Source organism: Rhagoletis zephyria, unplaced genomic scaffold (genome assembly GCF_001687245.7).
Source record: "Rhagoletis zephyria isolate East Lansing unplaced genomic scaffold, Rhagoletis_zephyria_1.1 Rzeph_scaffold_00156, whole genome shotgun sequence".
NCBI classification, from domain to species: Eukaryota; Metazoa; Arthropoda; class Insecta; order Diptera; family Tephritidae; genus Rhagoletis; species Rhagoletis zephyria.
Window position 1 is genome coordinate 120,268 of NW_016157240.1, and position 18,595 is coordinate 138,862.

Genomic DNA, 18,595 nt, shown 5'->3' on the forward strand with positions numbered 1-18,595 from the left:
CTTTTCAGGTAAAAATTTCAGTAGGTTGCGTCTTTATGGCCTTTTCAATTTTATAAATTATCATTATTTTTAAGTGGAAGAATAAAACTGAAAATTAATCATAATCTCTGCGCGAAAAAATAAAAATCACAAAATAATCAATAATAATTCATAAAATAATGATTAAATGCTGATTTAAATTATTTTACTCATAATGATTACCTTCCCTGCTTTTGAAATTTAAAATAGAATAGTTTAGTGAAAGTACCACATTTCACTGCTTTTGGACTGGTGCGTTGGTTCGTTTTTGGCAAAAAAGAACTAGTACTGAACTACACCATTTCCAGATGGATTTTGGAAGGCGTTAATTGGATTTTAGAATAGTCAATTGTATTTTAGAAAGCGTAAATTGGATTTTAGAATAGTCAACTGGATTTTAGAAAGGGCCATATGGATTTTAGAATAGTCAACTGGATTTTATAAACGGTCAATTGGATTTGAGAATAGTCAATTGGATTTAAGAAAGTGTAAATTGGATTTTAGAAAGCGTTAATTGGATTTTTTAATGATTCATGCATAGCATATGATTATGTAGTTTCAAATATTGCTGAAGTTCAGGTTATAAATAAATACTTTTTATTAAGTTTTAACAATATAGTATGTATTAATATATATTGCATTGTAACTAAGCAAATACCGCAGTCGTCTTGTGCCTCCATTTTTTGCTTTTTTTTATTAAAAAAATGTATTTAATGTGCCCATACAATGTTCGCTTAAAAGTGAATATATTAGAAAAATTTGCATTGACAAATACCGCACATAAGAAAAAACTGGCTACTTCAAAATTTTTGTGGAAAATTCTAAAATTCACTTTACATTTCCGAAAATCCAATTTACGTTTTCTAAAATCCATTTTACGTTTTCTTAAATCCAGTTGACTATTCTAGAATCCAATTTACGCTTTCTAAAATCCAGCTGACTATTCTAAAATCCAATATACGCTTTCTAAAGTTCAGTTGAGTATTCTAAAATCCAATTTACGCTTTCTAAAATCCAGTTGACTATTCTAAAATCCAATTGACTCTTTCTGACATCCAATTGACTCTTTCTAAAATCCAACTGGAAATGGTGTAGAAATCTGGTTCACTAGCTCGTGTTTTCCCTACAGGGTATCTATACTATATGTAAAAATCAAACCCAAAAGAGCGTGAGAGCTAAACAGCCGATGTACTGGGTCGATTTCTATGATTCAAGTTTTAAAATTACATATGTATTTCTACCAAGGAATGAAACCGAAACCCAAACCGAAACCGTAACCGTTTAAAACCGTTTCGTTTTTCAAAACCGAAACCGAAACCGTAACCGTTATCTTGACCTGAAAAGGAACGATACCGAAACCATTTCAATCACAGGTTTCAATCGGTTTCCAGAAATTTACAAAAATAATAAATAAAAATTTCTTTGAAATAAATGATTTATTTAACCAAAATCAGCAACATTTTGCTAAAATTCTTGTTAAGTAGTAAATAAGTATGGCAAGGTAACTTTTCGCAAAAATCTGCTGATGACTTTGTTGTTGTGAATCGATAATCGATTAATTATATTTAAGTAGTTTCTTTCCCGTACGCAATGCGAGATCCCGCGTGTGCCCAAAATAGCCCAGAAATCATGCCTGTACTCAACAAAATGGGTAATAGAGAGCGAAAATTCGAGCGTATTCGATCGTAAGTGTATTCTTCTTCCTGCCCGAAACAGCCCGAAATTTTCTCCGAGTAAAAATGGATAAAGTGTCAAAGTGCATATCAGCTGTATTGTGTTTACATGTTGCCTGCATTTACTTGGTGCTTTTAAGGAAAAGTGAATGGCCTGGTGATGTATTTTCAATCTATGTACATAAAATCAAATTTGTGAAACCAAAATTCAATTTCCAAGTGTTTGCATTTAATACCATGTTCTGACCGACAACCAAAACATTTTTCCTTCATTTTCTTTTCATTTACAACCTTTAACTTTCATTCTTATTTTGCTTTGGCCAGGCAATTAACAATAAATCCGAAATGGCGTATTAAAGATGATAAAATATGACTTCCACTTCGATAAATAATCGAAAAAAACTAGTGAAGACACCGATTGGAATGAGTGGAAAGTGAGTTTTCAAGTAGGTAGTTTTCAGCACTGGTTTTCGTTTAACAGATTTTATATGGACGAAAACACAAGTTTTTGGTCGAAAACCAGTTTTAGCAACGAAAACATGTTTCCGATGTCGGTCAGAACATGGTATAAGTGACAAAAACAAGAACAACGTGAATCAGCTGTTTCTCGACTTGTGGGCACGAAATGTGGGTTTTTGCGTTTCCGTACTTCTGAACTTTGTTCCATTTTTGAAAGAAAATGTTTCTCTTATTCTCTAATTACCAAATCCGGTCCGGATTGTTAGGGAAAGAACCTAGTGTTGATATTATCAGTGAACTGTAATTTTCGATTTTCTTTCCTCAACGTTTAAGACATTGTGATTTAAATAATATCAACAAAATTTCTGTGAAAAACCGAAACCGGAACAAAACCGAAATAAATTTTGAAGAACGAAACCAAAACCGAAACCGAAACACTTGGCAAAACCGAAATCCAAACCGGAACGTTATTTTGAATTGGTTTCATTCCTTGATTTCTACCACAGTAGGAAACAGTGGTATTTTTAAAATGAAATTTTGATAATAAGTATGTTTAATTAAAGTATTAAGTTGATCAACAATACCACGCATTGCTAGACCGTTTGCCTTTCACGCGTTTGTGTTTAGAGAGCATCAACAAACCACATACATATTTCTCTCTATTCTCTTCTTTTTATACCTTTCATGAGCATGAAATGGTATTATAACTTTGGTCCGATGTTTGTAAGTACCAGAACAAAAAGAGATAGACCCATTAAAATGTATACTTATATGATCAGAACGTCGAGCTGAGTTGATTTAGCCATGTCCGTCTGTCCGTCTGTCCGTCTGTCCGTCTGTTTGTATGCAATCTAGTCTCTCAGTTTTCGAGATATCCGGATCAAATTTGGTAGGTGGGTGTATTTTTATAATGTATTAATCATTTGTCGGAACCGGAAGAATCGGACCACTATAACATATAGCTCCCATACAACTGATTGTTCAGATCTGAGATTTTTCGTTATAACTTCTCCATTTATGCAGTTAGGAATATGAAATTTTGCAGTACTTGCACCCATTATCAACAGAGAACTTAGAGTGAAAATTACAATGATCGGGTCACTATAACCTATAGCTCCCATACAACTGATTGTTCAGATATGAGATTTTTCGTTATAATTCATCCATTTAAGTAGCTAGTAACAAGAAATTTTGAACTGTTGTCACTCATTATCAGAAGAATGCTATCAGAGAAAATGGCGAAGATCGGGTCACTATAACCTATAGCTCCCATACAACTGATTGTTCAGATATGAGATTTTTCGTTATAATTCATCCATTTAAGTAGCTAGTAACAAGAAATTTTGAACTGTTGTCACTCATTATCAGAAGAATGCTATCAGAGAAAATGGCGAAGATCGGGTCACTATAACCTATAGCCTCCATACAACTGATTGTTCAGTTATGAAAATTTTCGTTATGACTTCTCCATTTATGCAGCTAGGAACATGAAAATTCTCACCGTTTTCACTCATTATTAACAGAATATTTACAGTGAAAATAGCAAAGATCGGGTCACTATAACATATATCTCCCATTCAACTGATTGTTCAGTTATGAGAATTTTCGTTATGACTCCTCGATTTATGCAGCTAGGAGCATGAAATTTTGCAATACTTCCAACGATTATCAACAGAATTCTTACAGTGAAAATAACAAAGAGCGGGTCTTTTTTACATATAGCTCCCATACAACTGATTGTTCAGATATGAGAGTCTTTGTTATAATTTCTAAATATATGCAGCTAGAAACATGATATTTCGCACTATTTTCACTCATTATCGACAGATAGTCTACAGTAAAATTAACAAAGATCGGGTCACTGTAACTTATATATTGCCTCCATATAACTGATTGTTCAGATATGGGGTTTCAATGCAAAACTAATTTATTTGGACAGCTAAAACCGATAAATTTCGTAAGCTATTGTATAAATAATAATACAAAGTCTACTGAGAAAATNATACCAGTTTTTGCGATATATCTCCTTTATGTAGGAAGCTAAACCCATTAAATTGTGTTACCGGTTTACATACCGATCACACAGCAGTGAAAATCACTTAAGATGTTCTTACACGATATGTTTTTGCATGTGTACATGCCACTTTTTACATATGGAAATACCAACATATCGTGTAAAGGCAAATTAGATTTGTTTCTGTACAAAGCATATGCACGTACATACGAAACAGAAATGTTTCTATTTTCATCTGACACACAGATAGAATCATCTAAGGTTACTTTATTTCGTTTTCAAAGATCGTATTTTTAAAAAGTTAAATAAAGACTGTGAATTTGACAGACATACACAATTACATGTGTATTGAAAAAACTCACATTTACAGATGCAAATACATATCGTATAAGAACACCTTTAGATTGGTGCTATATAAGGTATATCTTCCATACCTCTGATTGTTTAGATAAGATTTTTTATATATGCAACTCCTCTATCTATGTGTGCTGTGAATATATAAATTTTTTCAAATGCAGTAATCTGTTATAGTAAAGTTTTCAGATGTTCATGAAAGGTATGAAGCCTTCGGCATAGCCGAAGACAGCGCTGCTCTTACTTGTTTTTATACTCAGCTAGCACAGCACGAAAATAATAAAATTATAGTTTGAAAACTAAAACCTCGCTATTATAATTTCCATTCGTACTGTCATCAGGTATGTAACTTGAGAATAGAAATCGCTGCATCTTTTAAGCGCATCAATATTACATAGTTACATCCCGAGCTAATAAAAGGGAGGTAAAAAAAGAACCTTTGCCAGCTTCAGACATACGTAAAGCGAAATTTATGTACAAGTAGCACTGCGCCCAAAGCGAAATTCATGTATGTATGTACAAGCAGCGCTGCGTTCAAACAAACAAACACTATAGGTTCATTGCTTATCTTTTTGGACTAAAATCTGAAAAGTGTCAAAATGCCAGAGCGTAAGCAAAATGCGCTCACTAAAAGAGAATAACAGGAAAAGTAAAGGAACGCAAAAAACCAAATTTTTAGTCCAAAGAATGGCAACAACAAAGCTAACGTCAAATAAGAATGGAAATGTATGTACAAAACACATTCACACAAGCACAAGCACAATAAACACTTACTATATCAATTATTTTTTGCCTCCTTCCAATTTCAATTCACTTTTTTTACTTTTTAGATTATTCTCACTTTTTGCATATTCTTTAATTTCCGTTAATTTAAATTTAGTTGAGTTTGACACTTTTCAGGATTTTGCCAGAAATAATTCTTCTGACTAAATCTGACTACTTCGGACTGATGAGAGTCACTCTCACTGGGTGTTGCTCTCTCATTTTGGCTGTCATTTCCGAGTTAAGGAACGCTTTTTGGACTAAATCTGACTACTTCGGACTTTTTCTGACTATTTCTGGGAGATAAGGAACGCTCCTTATACATACATCGTGTATTTCGTATGGCAACTGTTTTCGTTTTTTTTTTACTTCAAAATGCTGCTTGCTGCGATATCGGCACATGCTCACTGTAGGCTTCTTGGTGTGGCCACTTTTTTGAGCATCTACCACCCAAGATCTGAAATCTACCACATATTCACGTTTTTGAGTACCTAGTTTTATTTTTGCTCGACATAATTTTCTTAGTTTGAAGAACAAAAATTGTCCAACACTAAACACTATATGGTAACAAGAATGATATAATACAGGAAAGTAAAATATAAAGAAAGTATTACCAAATTTCAGTGCATCTAAAGTTTCTGAGGCGTTGTTTACATTTACTTGAGAATTGTCAAAATCGATAAATCACAAGTAGCGGCTTCTGTAACGTGCCACATTTGTTCGCTACATCGTGATGTGATAGAATGAAACGCTGACAGCACTCCGCAAGGTTGCAAAAAAAATTATGTTCGAATTATAATTCCGATCACGGGTGTGGCATACATACATATGTACATACATTGATCTTCAGCTTTTCCTTTAAATTTTAATTATTTTAATTATTTCATAAATATGAAGTTCATTAAAAAAGCAGTTGGCGCTGCGCAGCGAAACCTTATTTTACATCGCTGTAGTAGCATACAGAATAAATAACAGCAAAGAAATGTGTGCTTCGCTTCATGCAAATGCAACAAGCAGATCAATATTCAATCAATTGAGTTATGGTCTGATTGTGGCAACTTAACGTAACTTACGGCTCTCNTCGTTTTTTTTTTACTTCAAAATGCTGCTTGCTGCGATATCGGCACATGCTCACTGTAGGCTTCTTGGTGTGGCCACTTTTTTGAGCATCTACCACCCAAGATCTGAAATCTACCACATATTCACGTTTTTGAGTACCTAGTTTTATTTTTGCTCGACATAATTTTCTTAGTTTGAAGAACAAAAATTGTCCAACACTAAACACTATATGGTAACAAGAATGATATAATACAGGAAAGTAAAATATAAAGAAAGTATTACCAAATTTCAGTGCATCTAAAGTTTCTGAGGCGTTGTTTACATTTACTTGAGAATTGTCAAAATCGATAAATCACAAGTAGCGGCTTCTGTAACGTGCCACATTTGTTCGCTACATCGTGATGTGATAGAATGAAACGCTGACAGCACTCCGCAAGGTTGCAAAAAAAATTATGTTCGAATTATAATTCCGATCACGGGTGTGGCATACATACATATGTACATACATTGATCTTCAGCTTTTCCTTTAAATTTTAATTATTTTAATTATTTCATAAATATGAAGTTCATTAAAAAAGCAGTTGGCGCTGCGCAGCGAAACCTTATTTTACATCGCTGTAGTAGCATACAGAATAAATAACAGCAAAGAAATGTGTGCTTCGCTTCATGCAAATGCAACAAGCAGATCAATATTCAATCAATTGAGTTATGGTCTGATTGTGGCAACTTAACGTAACTTACGGCTCTCTCTTAAAAATTCTGTTAAATGGGTGTTGCTTATAATTGAACAGCCGAAACTTAACCTAGCTTAATGCCACGTCGAAATCTGTTTCATTTGGATTATCTAAGTTCTACGTTCCGTTAAGTTGAATTAAGTTGCAATAATCAGGCTTTTAGACTTACTACATGCATACATATGTACATAACTATGTTCAAATTAGAATTGATGTGGTAAAGTAATTTAGCCCTGTTTTTAATGGGAAACCTGCTTCTGTCTAGCCGAATTCCATTTTTCCAACGCTGAACTGGCATGCACAACAGTACATATGTATGTCTATTTGTCGGGCACCATGGGAATTCGGCACATTGTTTCGCGAAGTTAATAAATTAGCAAGTGCGTTAAAGGCTGAGTTTTTGGGCTTATACAAAGTAGAATTTCGTTACTAAATATAAAAAAAAATCTTTGAAATAACAGAATAGTGCCAAGCGTTTAAAAATGCCTAAAGCTAAAAGAAATTTGTCAAGACAAACGGTCCGTAATCGGAGAATAGTAGCAGCGGCGCAAATAGAAACGATGCCTGCAATCGGAATTAGATCTGCGTTTATTTATCGACCTCAAATCAATTATATATGTAGGGAATTTTTACAATAAAAGTCTATCTACACATATCAGTGCCGTATCTATCAGTGTCAGTGAAAAATATAATATCGTTACCTCAGTCCCAAATAGAGTTGTTCAGACCGTCCGGCATAATGCCGTTTTTTTACCGTCAGTGCTGCTTCAGTGTTCCTTCCGCAATTTTTTTATACACTCTTAAAACTGCATGTAAAACTGCTACTGAAAAGTGTTTATTTTCAAACAAAATTTGTGTAAGTATACGCATAAGATGTTCAAGTGTGGATTTTTGAACATGAGATGTTTAAAATACACACACGAAAGGTTTATAATTGCAAACATTTTTAACGCAAACATACAGTCCCTTTAAAAAATAAAAATTAAGTACATTTGATCTGTAATTTTGCTCTATGCGACAAATTTGGTATGTAAAAGTAAACAGGCAGTTTTTAATTTTATTAACACGGTGTCTAATTTGCACACATTAGGAGAGGAAACTGGCAACCTCTCTTAATATGCGTTAATTTAAACAAAAAACTTTTAGAAGAAATTTTAAACATTTTATGTGTAAACTGTGTAATTGGGAACACTAAGAAAATTCTATAGAAATTTTTGTAGTTAAGTTTAACTAATGATTTAACTATATTTTAAAATGGTTAAATTAACTGCCCAAGGGGCCAAATTCACAGTGCTTTATTAAAAATCTGTAGTTAACTGCCGATTCTGAGTTAACTACGCACTGTGAATTTGGCCTTAAGTGTTTAGAATTCAACAAACAAATTTCAAATTTGTTCTACGCCGTACATAAGGTAAGTAAAAGTTAAAAAGCAGTATTTAAGTTGATTAGCATGGTGTGCAAATTTGCATACATTAAGAGAGGAAACTGGTTACCTTTTTAATATGCTTAAATTTAAACAAAAAGTTTTTAGAGCGAAGTTAATTCGGCAAAGATTTGTTTGTGTATTTCACTGACGAGCTGACGGTATTCTATTGCAAGTTTTGTTTGATATGGAGGGAAAATTAATCGAGTGGAATTATCCAGAACTATATAATTTGTCAATAATTGCCAATTGATCATTAGTAAAATAAGTCATCTTGGTTTCAATGAACTTTATTTTTACTGAAAGTACCGGGCGACATACTACGGATGTGTGTGAATTGGTATCACTGCTCGATGATGATTGGCAATGATACTGAACTGATACGGCACTGATTTGTGAAGATAGATCTTAACTTTTATTATTGTTACCAATCGATTACAACACATTATATGTACATACATACATATGTACTAGGGTTACAATTGCCGGCTAGATGAATTATGGATACTAATAAAGGCAAAATTCTTCCCCTGAGAGGTTTTCCCATTTGAGTTTCAATACGGTTTCCCCTTAGCTTTGATGCAAAATTACCCATGAGGCGTCACGCCGGTATTTCCTAGTTTTTAATACATTTTTAAGTGAGATTTGGCATTTTTGAAGCGAATTCTGAGATAGGGCGTTCTTCAACCAAATTCTGAGACAGGTTGTTTTTCGATAATATTCTGAAACAGGGTGTTCTTGAAAAGTTTTTTGAGATAGGGCGTTTTGGAACTGGCTGCCGAAATAGGTCCATCTTCCACTCAGCAGTCGAGTTGATATGATTGTAAAGTTATTAGGCGCGGTCCTATTTTCCGAAACGAAATTTCGATTTAATTTCAGATTTAAACTTTAGTAAATTGCAAAATTTTCGAATCTTACTCTGGAAACGGGGAAATGAAAACGTAAAAACTTTTTTAAATCATAAAACTGTATAAAACCATTTGAATCAAACTTCACAAAACTTCTATTCTCTTGCGAAGTTTGTGTTTTCTTACTGTATTTTTAATAGTTCCCGTGTTGAGAACCAATAGGGCATTCATGATCGGAAATTTAGTTTCGGGCTTATTTTTTTGCTGAAAACAACTTGTTCATAGCCTCTATTTGTTTCTGATACTTACTCGTATGTGTGTTCATTTGTCGTTAATTTTAACTTTTGTTTTGCTTTGGTTTTTATCATTTTTAATGTTTTTATCACTTCGCACCATTGATTTGTATGCGCCTTGTAGTATACAGTACTATATTTTCTTCAATGCAAGCAGAAACGCGAACAACAGAGAGCGGCAGCACACCAGGTGGTACTGGGAATATTTCAAGTGCCAACAATAGTGAATTAAGTAGTAAGCATGAGAACGAAAAGCCGAACAATGATGTATACGGTGGCATTTCACTGAATTTCAATGGCTTGGAGAATGGTTTGGAGAACGGTATGGAGTTTTTAAGCGTTGCGGCTGGCGTCACCGCAAAGGATAAACGTATTAAAGATGTGAAAAACCAAGCTGCAGCGAACAAGGAAAACAAAGACCTGTTTCCAAATTTTCCAAGTAAAATTCTAACAAAATTAGCATCGCATTAATTTTGGATAAAATATGTATATTTTCAAAAATTGCAGAGTTCTTTAGCATCGAAGACTTTTTAACACCATCAAATGGTTCCAGCATTATCAATTGCTCTCAACTCGTTCTACCCGACTGCCCGGAAATACAGCTTTCAAGCGATACAACCATAGCACAAATACTTGCGGCTCTACATGGCAAGGGCCATTCGCTATCAACCCCATGCATTACCCTAAACTTGGTTTGTCTAGTAATTGTAATTAGGGTATATTAAGTAAATTAAATTAATGTTTTTTCTTTCAGATACCAGCTAAGACAGTGGAGGAAAAGGAGGAATCTGGGATTAAAGCTGCTGATATCGAGCCACTTCCATCTCCGTTGCAACGCTTCTCTAGCCGAGGTGGCTTGTCACTGCTCGCACAATATTTGCCAACAGTTTACCCCGACAATACCGGTCGCAGAACACCTACTACTTTGCCGGAGAAAGAGAAGAGCCCACCAATGACCGACTGGGTTAAGCTGGAACCAAACGATGAAATATACGAAGATTTGGAAGATCCAATAACCGAACCAACATCTAAAAACACTGCAATCACTTCAGTTCCGCAGCATTCCCTTGCAGCTTTTGGGCTTTTCCTGCGCTTACCACCATATTCTGATGTACTGTTGCGTGACAAAGTGCGTGCACAGTGTCTACTACGACTAGTATTAGGAGTTACGGGCGACGGCGAAGGAAGTAAGTGAAAATATGAGAGCTATAAAAATTTTGAATTCTACATTTTGTGCTTTGCCCAATTGCCTTAGATGACATATATAGTTTGTCGGTTGCACCATCGCTTCCAACGTTACCCTTTGAGGTGTTCCGCCAATTGTTGGACAACTCACCTCTCACTACCGATGACGGTATGCTACTAAGGCGAATGGTCATTGAAGTTGGCGCGATGCATTTAGTATTGAACTGCTTGGGGGTGTTTACACACCAATCACAAAACTATCAAATTACCAGCCCACAAAACGAGGTTAGTTGTGTTTAGTGAAAGTCTAAATGTACCCTTGACCAATATCTTTTAAAAATAGTGTATTAGGACGACAACAAGTAGTAATGCCGACGAAGCCTTGGGCACATCTGATGACAAGGGGCACATGTACTGGGCTAAAGGTACTGGGTTCGGCACAGGTTCAACGGCACAGTCGTGGAATGTGGAACAGGCATTGCTGCGGCAAAAGAGCGAAGAAGAACATGTAACAGTTCTATTGCAAGTACGTATCAATAGGCATATTATGTTTGGGATGCCCATATATTGCATGGCATGTGATTTCATTTATTCAACTGTTGATTTAAATTTGTTTGAGAAAAAGATATAAATACCACATTCATTTACCCTGTTAGGTGCTCTGTAGTTATATAAATCCTGGCGATAAAATACCTGCTGCTCTACAGTCCGACGAAATAATGGCATATCATGAAATAAGCGAAGTATTCGGTGAATTACCCGCATTATTTATGGTTTTCTTACAACAGTCGTGTCTCATTCCGGCATTAAGTTCCTATTTGCGAAATGATTCCGTATTGGATATAACCAGACACATTCCTTTATATCGCGCAATCTTACAGTTGCTAAGAGCGTTGTCGCTTTCTCCGGAATTAGTATCATTGCTGCAGCCATCAGCAAATAATAGCGAAACTTCACCTGCGATTGCCGAGCTGCTTTTGAATATGAAAACATGCGTAGATACATATGCAAAACGCTTGAAGTTTGTTTTAACATACCTCACATTTTCTAAAGGACACCGTTTTAAACAGTTCTCTCTTTCACAGGGTGAATAAAAAGTCCAATATAAAGGGGCAAACTCAGCAAGTGACCGTCAGTATTGATGACGGCGATGACGAGGGACTTGCGTTGCTTATACCCGATATTCAAGAGACTACGTGGTTGGTGCAAAAAACAACAAATGCCGATGCGTTAGCCAATAAACAGCGCATGGATCGTGAAGCTGGTGGAAGTAGTATTACAAATATTGAACGCACGCCCCAAAGTAAGTCAGTGGAGCAACGTTACTTGGAGGTTATGAAAAAACTTCAGTTCGACACTGCGGAAATGATTGTGGAAGCAGAAAATAATGGCTTCCGTTTCGTCATTTCACATCATTTTGAAAAGATGGTGCGTATGGCTGGTGATCGTTATCACCCATCACGGGTGAAGCGCTTGGCTCAAGAGGCGGTTACGCTCTCTACAAGCTTGCCGTTGTCATATAGTAGTTCCGTCTTTGTACGCTGTGATACCGATAGACTGGATATTATGAAAGTGAGTATGAAGAATTCTCATGAAACTATTGTACTTTACATAAAACTACCTAACCCGGCGCCAATCTGAGGATAGCATTGCATAATTAGGGAATGTTAGTGTCATATTTTAAAGAGTGAATTTTAGATTTCTGGATTGCAGCGCACATTAACCAAAATATTTAAAATAAAAGTCAAAAATACCTGTGTGTTTTTCATTATGCACTAAATCCTACTGTAAATATAATTTTTGGAAACGGCTGCTTTTCAGTTGCATCTACCGAGTAAATTTTACGTAGCACTTTTTCCCTTCGCCTACCGATTCTTCACTCTGAGTTTGATTCGTATCGAATTGTAAATAGGATTTCCAGAGATATTTTAACTCTAGTGACATCTTTCAGGCCAATGTCATTGTTCTAAATTGTATTGAAGATATATGGCTCATATCGATGATCCTCTGCAATAACAACACAATTCAAAAAATAAAAACTCTTACTACTGTTAAATGGCTCATGTCTCTAATCCTTCTGTCCATGTCCATGTCTAATCCTAACTACAATTCGAAAAATAAAAACTTCCTACTGTTAAGTGGCTCATGTCTCTAATCTGTCTCTAATCCTTCTGTCCATGTCCATGTCTAATCCTAACTACATACTGTAGTCATTCTTACTATTTACTTGAATAAAGGTTAGACATGAATTAGATAAGGATTAAAGATATGAGCCACTTAACAGTTGTAAGGGATCATATTTTTTGAATTTTGAACAGCTGTCGAGCCAATTTTAGAACCAAATATTTATTTTCACGTAACGAATACCTATTCTGAATTGAACGAAATCGGGCTTTTAACCCTTATGTGAACACCATGTTCTGGCCAGACCAATTTTGACATTGAGCTAATTTTTCCAGTACAAAGAATTAAACTACAGCCATGATTTTCCTGGTTTGCCTCAATGAACTATTTTTAATGTGTTAGTGAAAAAGAAAAATTAATTAAATTATGTAAAACTGTGGTATAAGACATTTTAAATTTACAATGTGGATGTTGTACACCATGCCCTCGCCACGGCACGTCAGGAGGCATCTTTACGAACTGACAGACGAAGTCCAGAGGTATATTAAACAACCTCTGGACCCGTCAACCTACCGACAGGCCCTGAACGGCATTCACAGGGAATCAGTCTCAAGTTATGTAGACTCCCGCCCTGTGAATGCCGTTCTAGGCACACAACCACCGGACGTGGACGGGACAGAACTTTGTCTGCCTCGGGAGACCCGCACTACAATAGCCCAACTTCGCTCTGGCTATTGCAGCAGGCTCAACAGCTACCTGAGCAGAATCAACGAGGATGTGCCCAACCAATGCCCGGCATGTGGAGAGTCGCCACATGATTCTCGGCACCTCTTCACATGCCCTGAGAATCCCACTCAGCTAACGCCCCTGTCCCTATGGACAGCCCCTCTGGAAGTAGCACACTTCCTGGGCCTCCACCTAGCTGAAATAGACGACAACGTTGATGGATGAACCGCCCCGAACGGGGCTTAGTAGCCGCTACAACAACAACAACAACTAGACCCATATGACCATTTTGTGCCCCTTAGTTACCCTGAGCCAGGGCCGGCCGCAGGATTTTTCTTTGGGGGGGATTATGTAAAGCCATTTGTAACAACCAAGAATATAATTTTTTATTTAGAGTATTCAGAATATTGTATTTAATTGTGGATATAATTTAGCAAGTCACATGGAATTCACCGAGGTATAGATAAAAATTCTTTTAATACTGAGTCAACATTAACATGCAGATTGCGATAAATATTGAGAAAAGCTGGCCCATTGTGTGCTCGTTCACTGCCCATGCCTGCACATTGGCCTGCGCCTTAGTTGTATGTAGAAAGTTTTTTGTTAAGCTACAAAGAAAGTCTCCCCCAGAAAGTCATAAAAACGTGACCTGCGAAAAATAGTTAAAATCGGATTACGGAAAGACGTGCGCAAAGTTCAGCAAATTCATGGAATTTTTAACAAAGCGTTGGAGTCCATCAAGTGCCATTCCCACTGACTTATAAGCAAAATACTGACCGCTTTGTGAAAAATTCCATGAATTTGCTGATTACGAATCCGTCAGCATAAAGCAATAAAATATTTTAAAAGCTTCAGCTAAGAAACAAAGCTCTAGCTAAGAAACAAAAGGTGATAGAACCTTCCTGGCTTAAATTAAACCTAGATGTCTCGACTGCTATCTCTGAAAAGAGATCTTAAATATTTGAGATCTTGAAATATTTTTTAACATTATTATCTTAAATTAAATGATGCCAAATTTGTATGCATATTTCGCTCCACAGGGGTTTAAATTTTTGTCAGTATTGGCTACTTTTCTCTTGTTTTTGTTTTCTTGTTCATATTTTTTTGTATAAGTATTGCTCATTATCTAACTAAAATCATATAAATCCAAATTTCAAACTACAACAAGTAAAAACAAAACCGACTTCAAATCTCATATAAAAATTTAGGAGTGCCGTTAATTTTTTCATGATCCAATGATCGGATCTAAACCAAATTAGTATGGGACCACCTCTGAGACACAACCTTTCCGAGGCAACCTCCTCCTTTTTTGAAGTCGGTTAAAAATTCAACAAACTTTTCATCACAATTCCAAAGCTTTTAATTTGAATTTCTAGAAAAAAAATTCGTATGCAGTTTTATAGCTTATCAAATTTTAATTTAATAAGGTGCAATTTTGAAATTGCTAATAATAACTCCCATTTATTTTTTTCTAGCTGACAGTGTTATAAATAAAAATAAATAAAAATATTATTTTTTTATGGAAGAAAAATTATAAAAAATCAACGGGATTCTTTAACAATTCAAACTTGCCTTACACCTTATTATACTATTATTAATAAAACCCTTTGAATTCTGTATGCATATACATGCATATAGTTACCTAAAAGTGAAAGTTTTTTTTTGAAATTGTTCAAGGCAGAGAAAAAATCGATGCATAAAACACTAAATTTTGTAAAAAAATGGACTCGACACATTTGCAGCTTTAGGTAGCGATATGTTTTCTTATGGAACTCTTCAATTTATATCATCAATGTTGCCTATTTCAATAAAAGCAAGTTTAAAACTTTAATTCTAAAAATATTTCATTAAATTTTAAGGTTCTGATTACTGGACCAGCAGACACTCCATATGCGAATGGATGCTTTGAGTTTGATGTTTTCTTTCCGCCTGATTATCCAAATCTCCCGATGATGATAAATTTGGAAACAACCGGTCGGCATTCGGTGCGCTTCAATCCTAATTTATATAACGATGGCAAGGTCTGCTTATCTGTGCTAAACACATGGCATGGTCGACCTGAAGAGAAATGGAACGCACAGACTTCAAGTTTTTTGCAAGTTTTGGTGTCCATTCAGTCTTTAATTCTAGTGCCAGAACCATACTTTAACGAGCCTGGATTCGAGCGTAGTCGTGGCACACCCAGTGGAACCCACTCATCTCGCGAATACAATAGTAACATTTATCAAGCTTGCGTACGATGGGCAATGTTGGAGCAGATACGTAATCCCAGCCCTTGCTTTAGAGATGTTAGTAAAAATATATATTGTGTATTTTATACCCAAGGTTGTTAAATTTGTATACTCCAAAAATTTTCAGGTAATTCATACCCATTTTTGGCTCAAACGAGATGAAATATGTTCGCAAATCGAAAATTGGATCGAAGAGCTAAGCAAACCGCAATACAGTGAGCGAAATAGTCGTACTATATCTTTTAATTCGATGGTTTTGCGCCGCCAATATCGTCATTTACGTGAAGAGCTTGCAAAATTGAAAGTGCCCGAGGGTTTAAAAGATCTCGACTCACCTTTCAACCCGAATATTAATCTACCTGCAATGACTGAGTCTACCAATGCCACTAACGCAACTAACACCTTGACGACGACTGCGATGGCTGTAGCAACGACAGCAGATGGTAACACTGACAAGAATGGTAATGGGAACGACAACTCGAGTGAAATTGAAAATAAGAATGTAAATATGAACAGTGACAGCAATACAGTTGCCACACAAATGACAGTACCAACACTTTCAAGCACAGAAGTGGGCATTGATGAGCAGCAAAATATTTCGAATAAAATGTCAATGAAAACTCCCGAATCTATGTCTTCAACTGCATCTAACGCACCTACGACAACATATATTCGGAAAAGCGTACCGGTTTCCATGTTGGTTGAAGTTAGTAATGAATTTGATGAAATGAGCGATGCAACAATCATGATGCCACCGCAGCCGCCAGTCCCAGCTCCGGTAACCGCCAAAGTTACTACTGTTGAGGTGGCGACCACACAGTCTGGGGTGGACGATGACGAGATGCAGATTGACTCAAACGAATACAACTACAATACTGATCTGGTGCAATCGCTTTTTTTCGATGATGATTCGCAGTTTGAAAATTCCAAATAGGGTGATATTAATGAAGACTCGATGAATACATGGCAGATGTTAAATCGCGAATGAAAGCTCAGTGTATGTGCTTTATTTCAAATCAATTTTAAGTACGTGTGTGTTATCCAATTATTTCCAATATTATTAATTTTATTGAATCATTTTTTATAAAATCAAAATAGAAGTCTTTTGTTAATATACAATTGTGGGATTTTCTCAATTTGTTGCTAACAAATGAATTGTGTCTTTTACTTCAAATAAACTGTATTCAAATTTTATTGAAACGCAAAGGAAGGTTTAATTTGTTGGGCAATCGGATACTTTTAGAACTCGATCGCCTGAGTTGCTTCAGAACAAGGACGTGCTGTCAAAAGTTCTAAGACAAGACCATATGCTAGTCTGAAAATATTTTATAACAGTCAGTTATATAACAATATGCAGAGCTGGGTAAATGCAATTACATTACAATTACAATTACATTACAATTACAATTACATTCCTCCGTAATTGTAATTAGGATTCAATTCCTTCAGTTCACAGCAAAGGAATCGATTACTTTTTCAATTCCTTGAAGTAATTTCAAATGGAATGTTTTTTTCTTAAATTCCATTACAAGGAATTTCATATTGTGATTGGAATAAATTACGTCCTAGTAATGTAATTTTTTTTTCAATTCCTTTGAAAGGAATTGAAAATGCAATTCTTTTGAAAGGAAATGAAAATGTAATTGATTTTTTTCGAATTCCATTCCTCAAAGTAATTTAAAAAGTAATCGAAAAATGTATAAAAAAAAATTACTGTTGAATTGCAATAGCTTTGTTAAATTTCTTGGTTGCTAACTGCCTTGAATATATAACTTATACCTAAGTAGTATTACTAATTGGACTTTAAGAAAACTGAATAACTTAAACTGTAGCTTTTCAGTTTATAGGGTAACGGTTAAATTTTCCAGATCCTACCGCGAACGCGCTTCGCGGCAGATGGGGCATAACCCGCCCGGACTGTTGCTGCCTTGGGCACTGCTGTTCTCTTGGACTAATCCCTGCGTATCTATAAAAATGTACTGACTTAATTGTGTATATTATGGCACCCTTAATTCTACCCAAAATGGCGTGCCTTCTGGGGCCTTTGAAGTACTCTTACTGGTATCCTGCGTTACAAATGAGGATAGAGTCCGCTTGAAATACGAGCCCTGTCGGACTGGATATCCTGCCTCCTAAGAGTTTTGTAAACAAATTGCATTGCTATGGCTAAATTTTGATGATAACACTGTAACGACGCTAAAATTACATAAAAAACGCCGAGACACGTAAAATTAATTTTAAGTAGTATGTTACGGATCTGTATTAGATAAGGTCATTTAGTCAAGTTATTTTCATTTTAAAAATAAATAAAAATGCTAGAATTAAACAATCATGATTTAAAATATCCCGAGTGACCAACAAAAATTTAAAATATATTGTACATTTCCACTGAAAGGTTGTAATTGTCTTGTACAAACGTCCGCAAAGGTTGCAGTTGAACAGGCAATTAGGGTGGTTTTTGCCCTGGTTTTTGAAGAGCTTGTGCGCTGTTGTTGCAGTAAAGGGTATGTTTTTGATTTGTTAATCTACTTAAGGCAGAAAAACCGGGAAGACTTATTAAAACGGGTCATTTGTATTTTATGTTGTAATTGTATATGAAATTTTTAAAAATTTCTTTATATAATTCTCTTCTCACGGAGAAAATTTAAAATTTTCTAATGCAAATCTTAACTAAAGATACTTAAAAAGATAT

General features: G+C 35.4%; 1 protein-coding gene across 4 annotated transcripts in view; it reads left to right on the top strand.

Moving 5' to 3' along the window:
* The window catches only part of Bruce (BIR repeat containing ubiquitin-conjugating enzyme), a 136,084-nt gene extending 119,026 nt beyond the window's left edge, over nucleotides 1-17,058 (top strand). For 3 of the 4 annotated variants that reach the window (XM_017605756.1, XM_017605770.1, XM_017605777.1), the window contains 9 exons: nucleotides 9,762-10,076; nucleotides 10,145-10,329; nucleotides 10,392-10,824; nucleotides 10,893-11,107; nucleotides 11,166-11,348; nucleotides 11,479-11,843; nucleotides 11,908-12,394; nucleotides 15,532-15,960; nucleotides 16,031-17,058. In XM_017605756.1, coding sequence (XP_017461245.1) covers nucleotides 9,762-10,076; nucleotides 10,145-10,329; nucleotides 10,392-10,824; nucleotides 10,893-11,107; nucleotides 11,166-11,348; nucleotides 11,479-11,843; nucleotides 11,908-12,394; nucleotides 15,532-15,960; nucleotides 16,031-16,837 — 3,419 coding nt within the window. In that variant the 3' untranslated portion in view covers nucleotides 16,838-17,058. The remainder of the gene's footprint in view (nucleotides 1-9,761; nucleotides 10,077-10,144; nucleotides 10,330-10,391; nucleotides 10,825-10,892; nucleotides 11,108-11,165; nucleotides 11,349-11,478; nucleotides 11,844-11,907; nucleotides 12,395-15,531; nucleotides 15,961-16,030) is intronic. The other variant, XM_017605764.1, reaches the window with a different exon arrangement.
* Nucleotides 17,059-18,595: the final 1,537 nt, after the last annotated feature.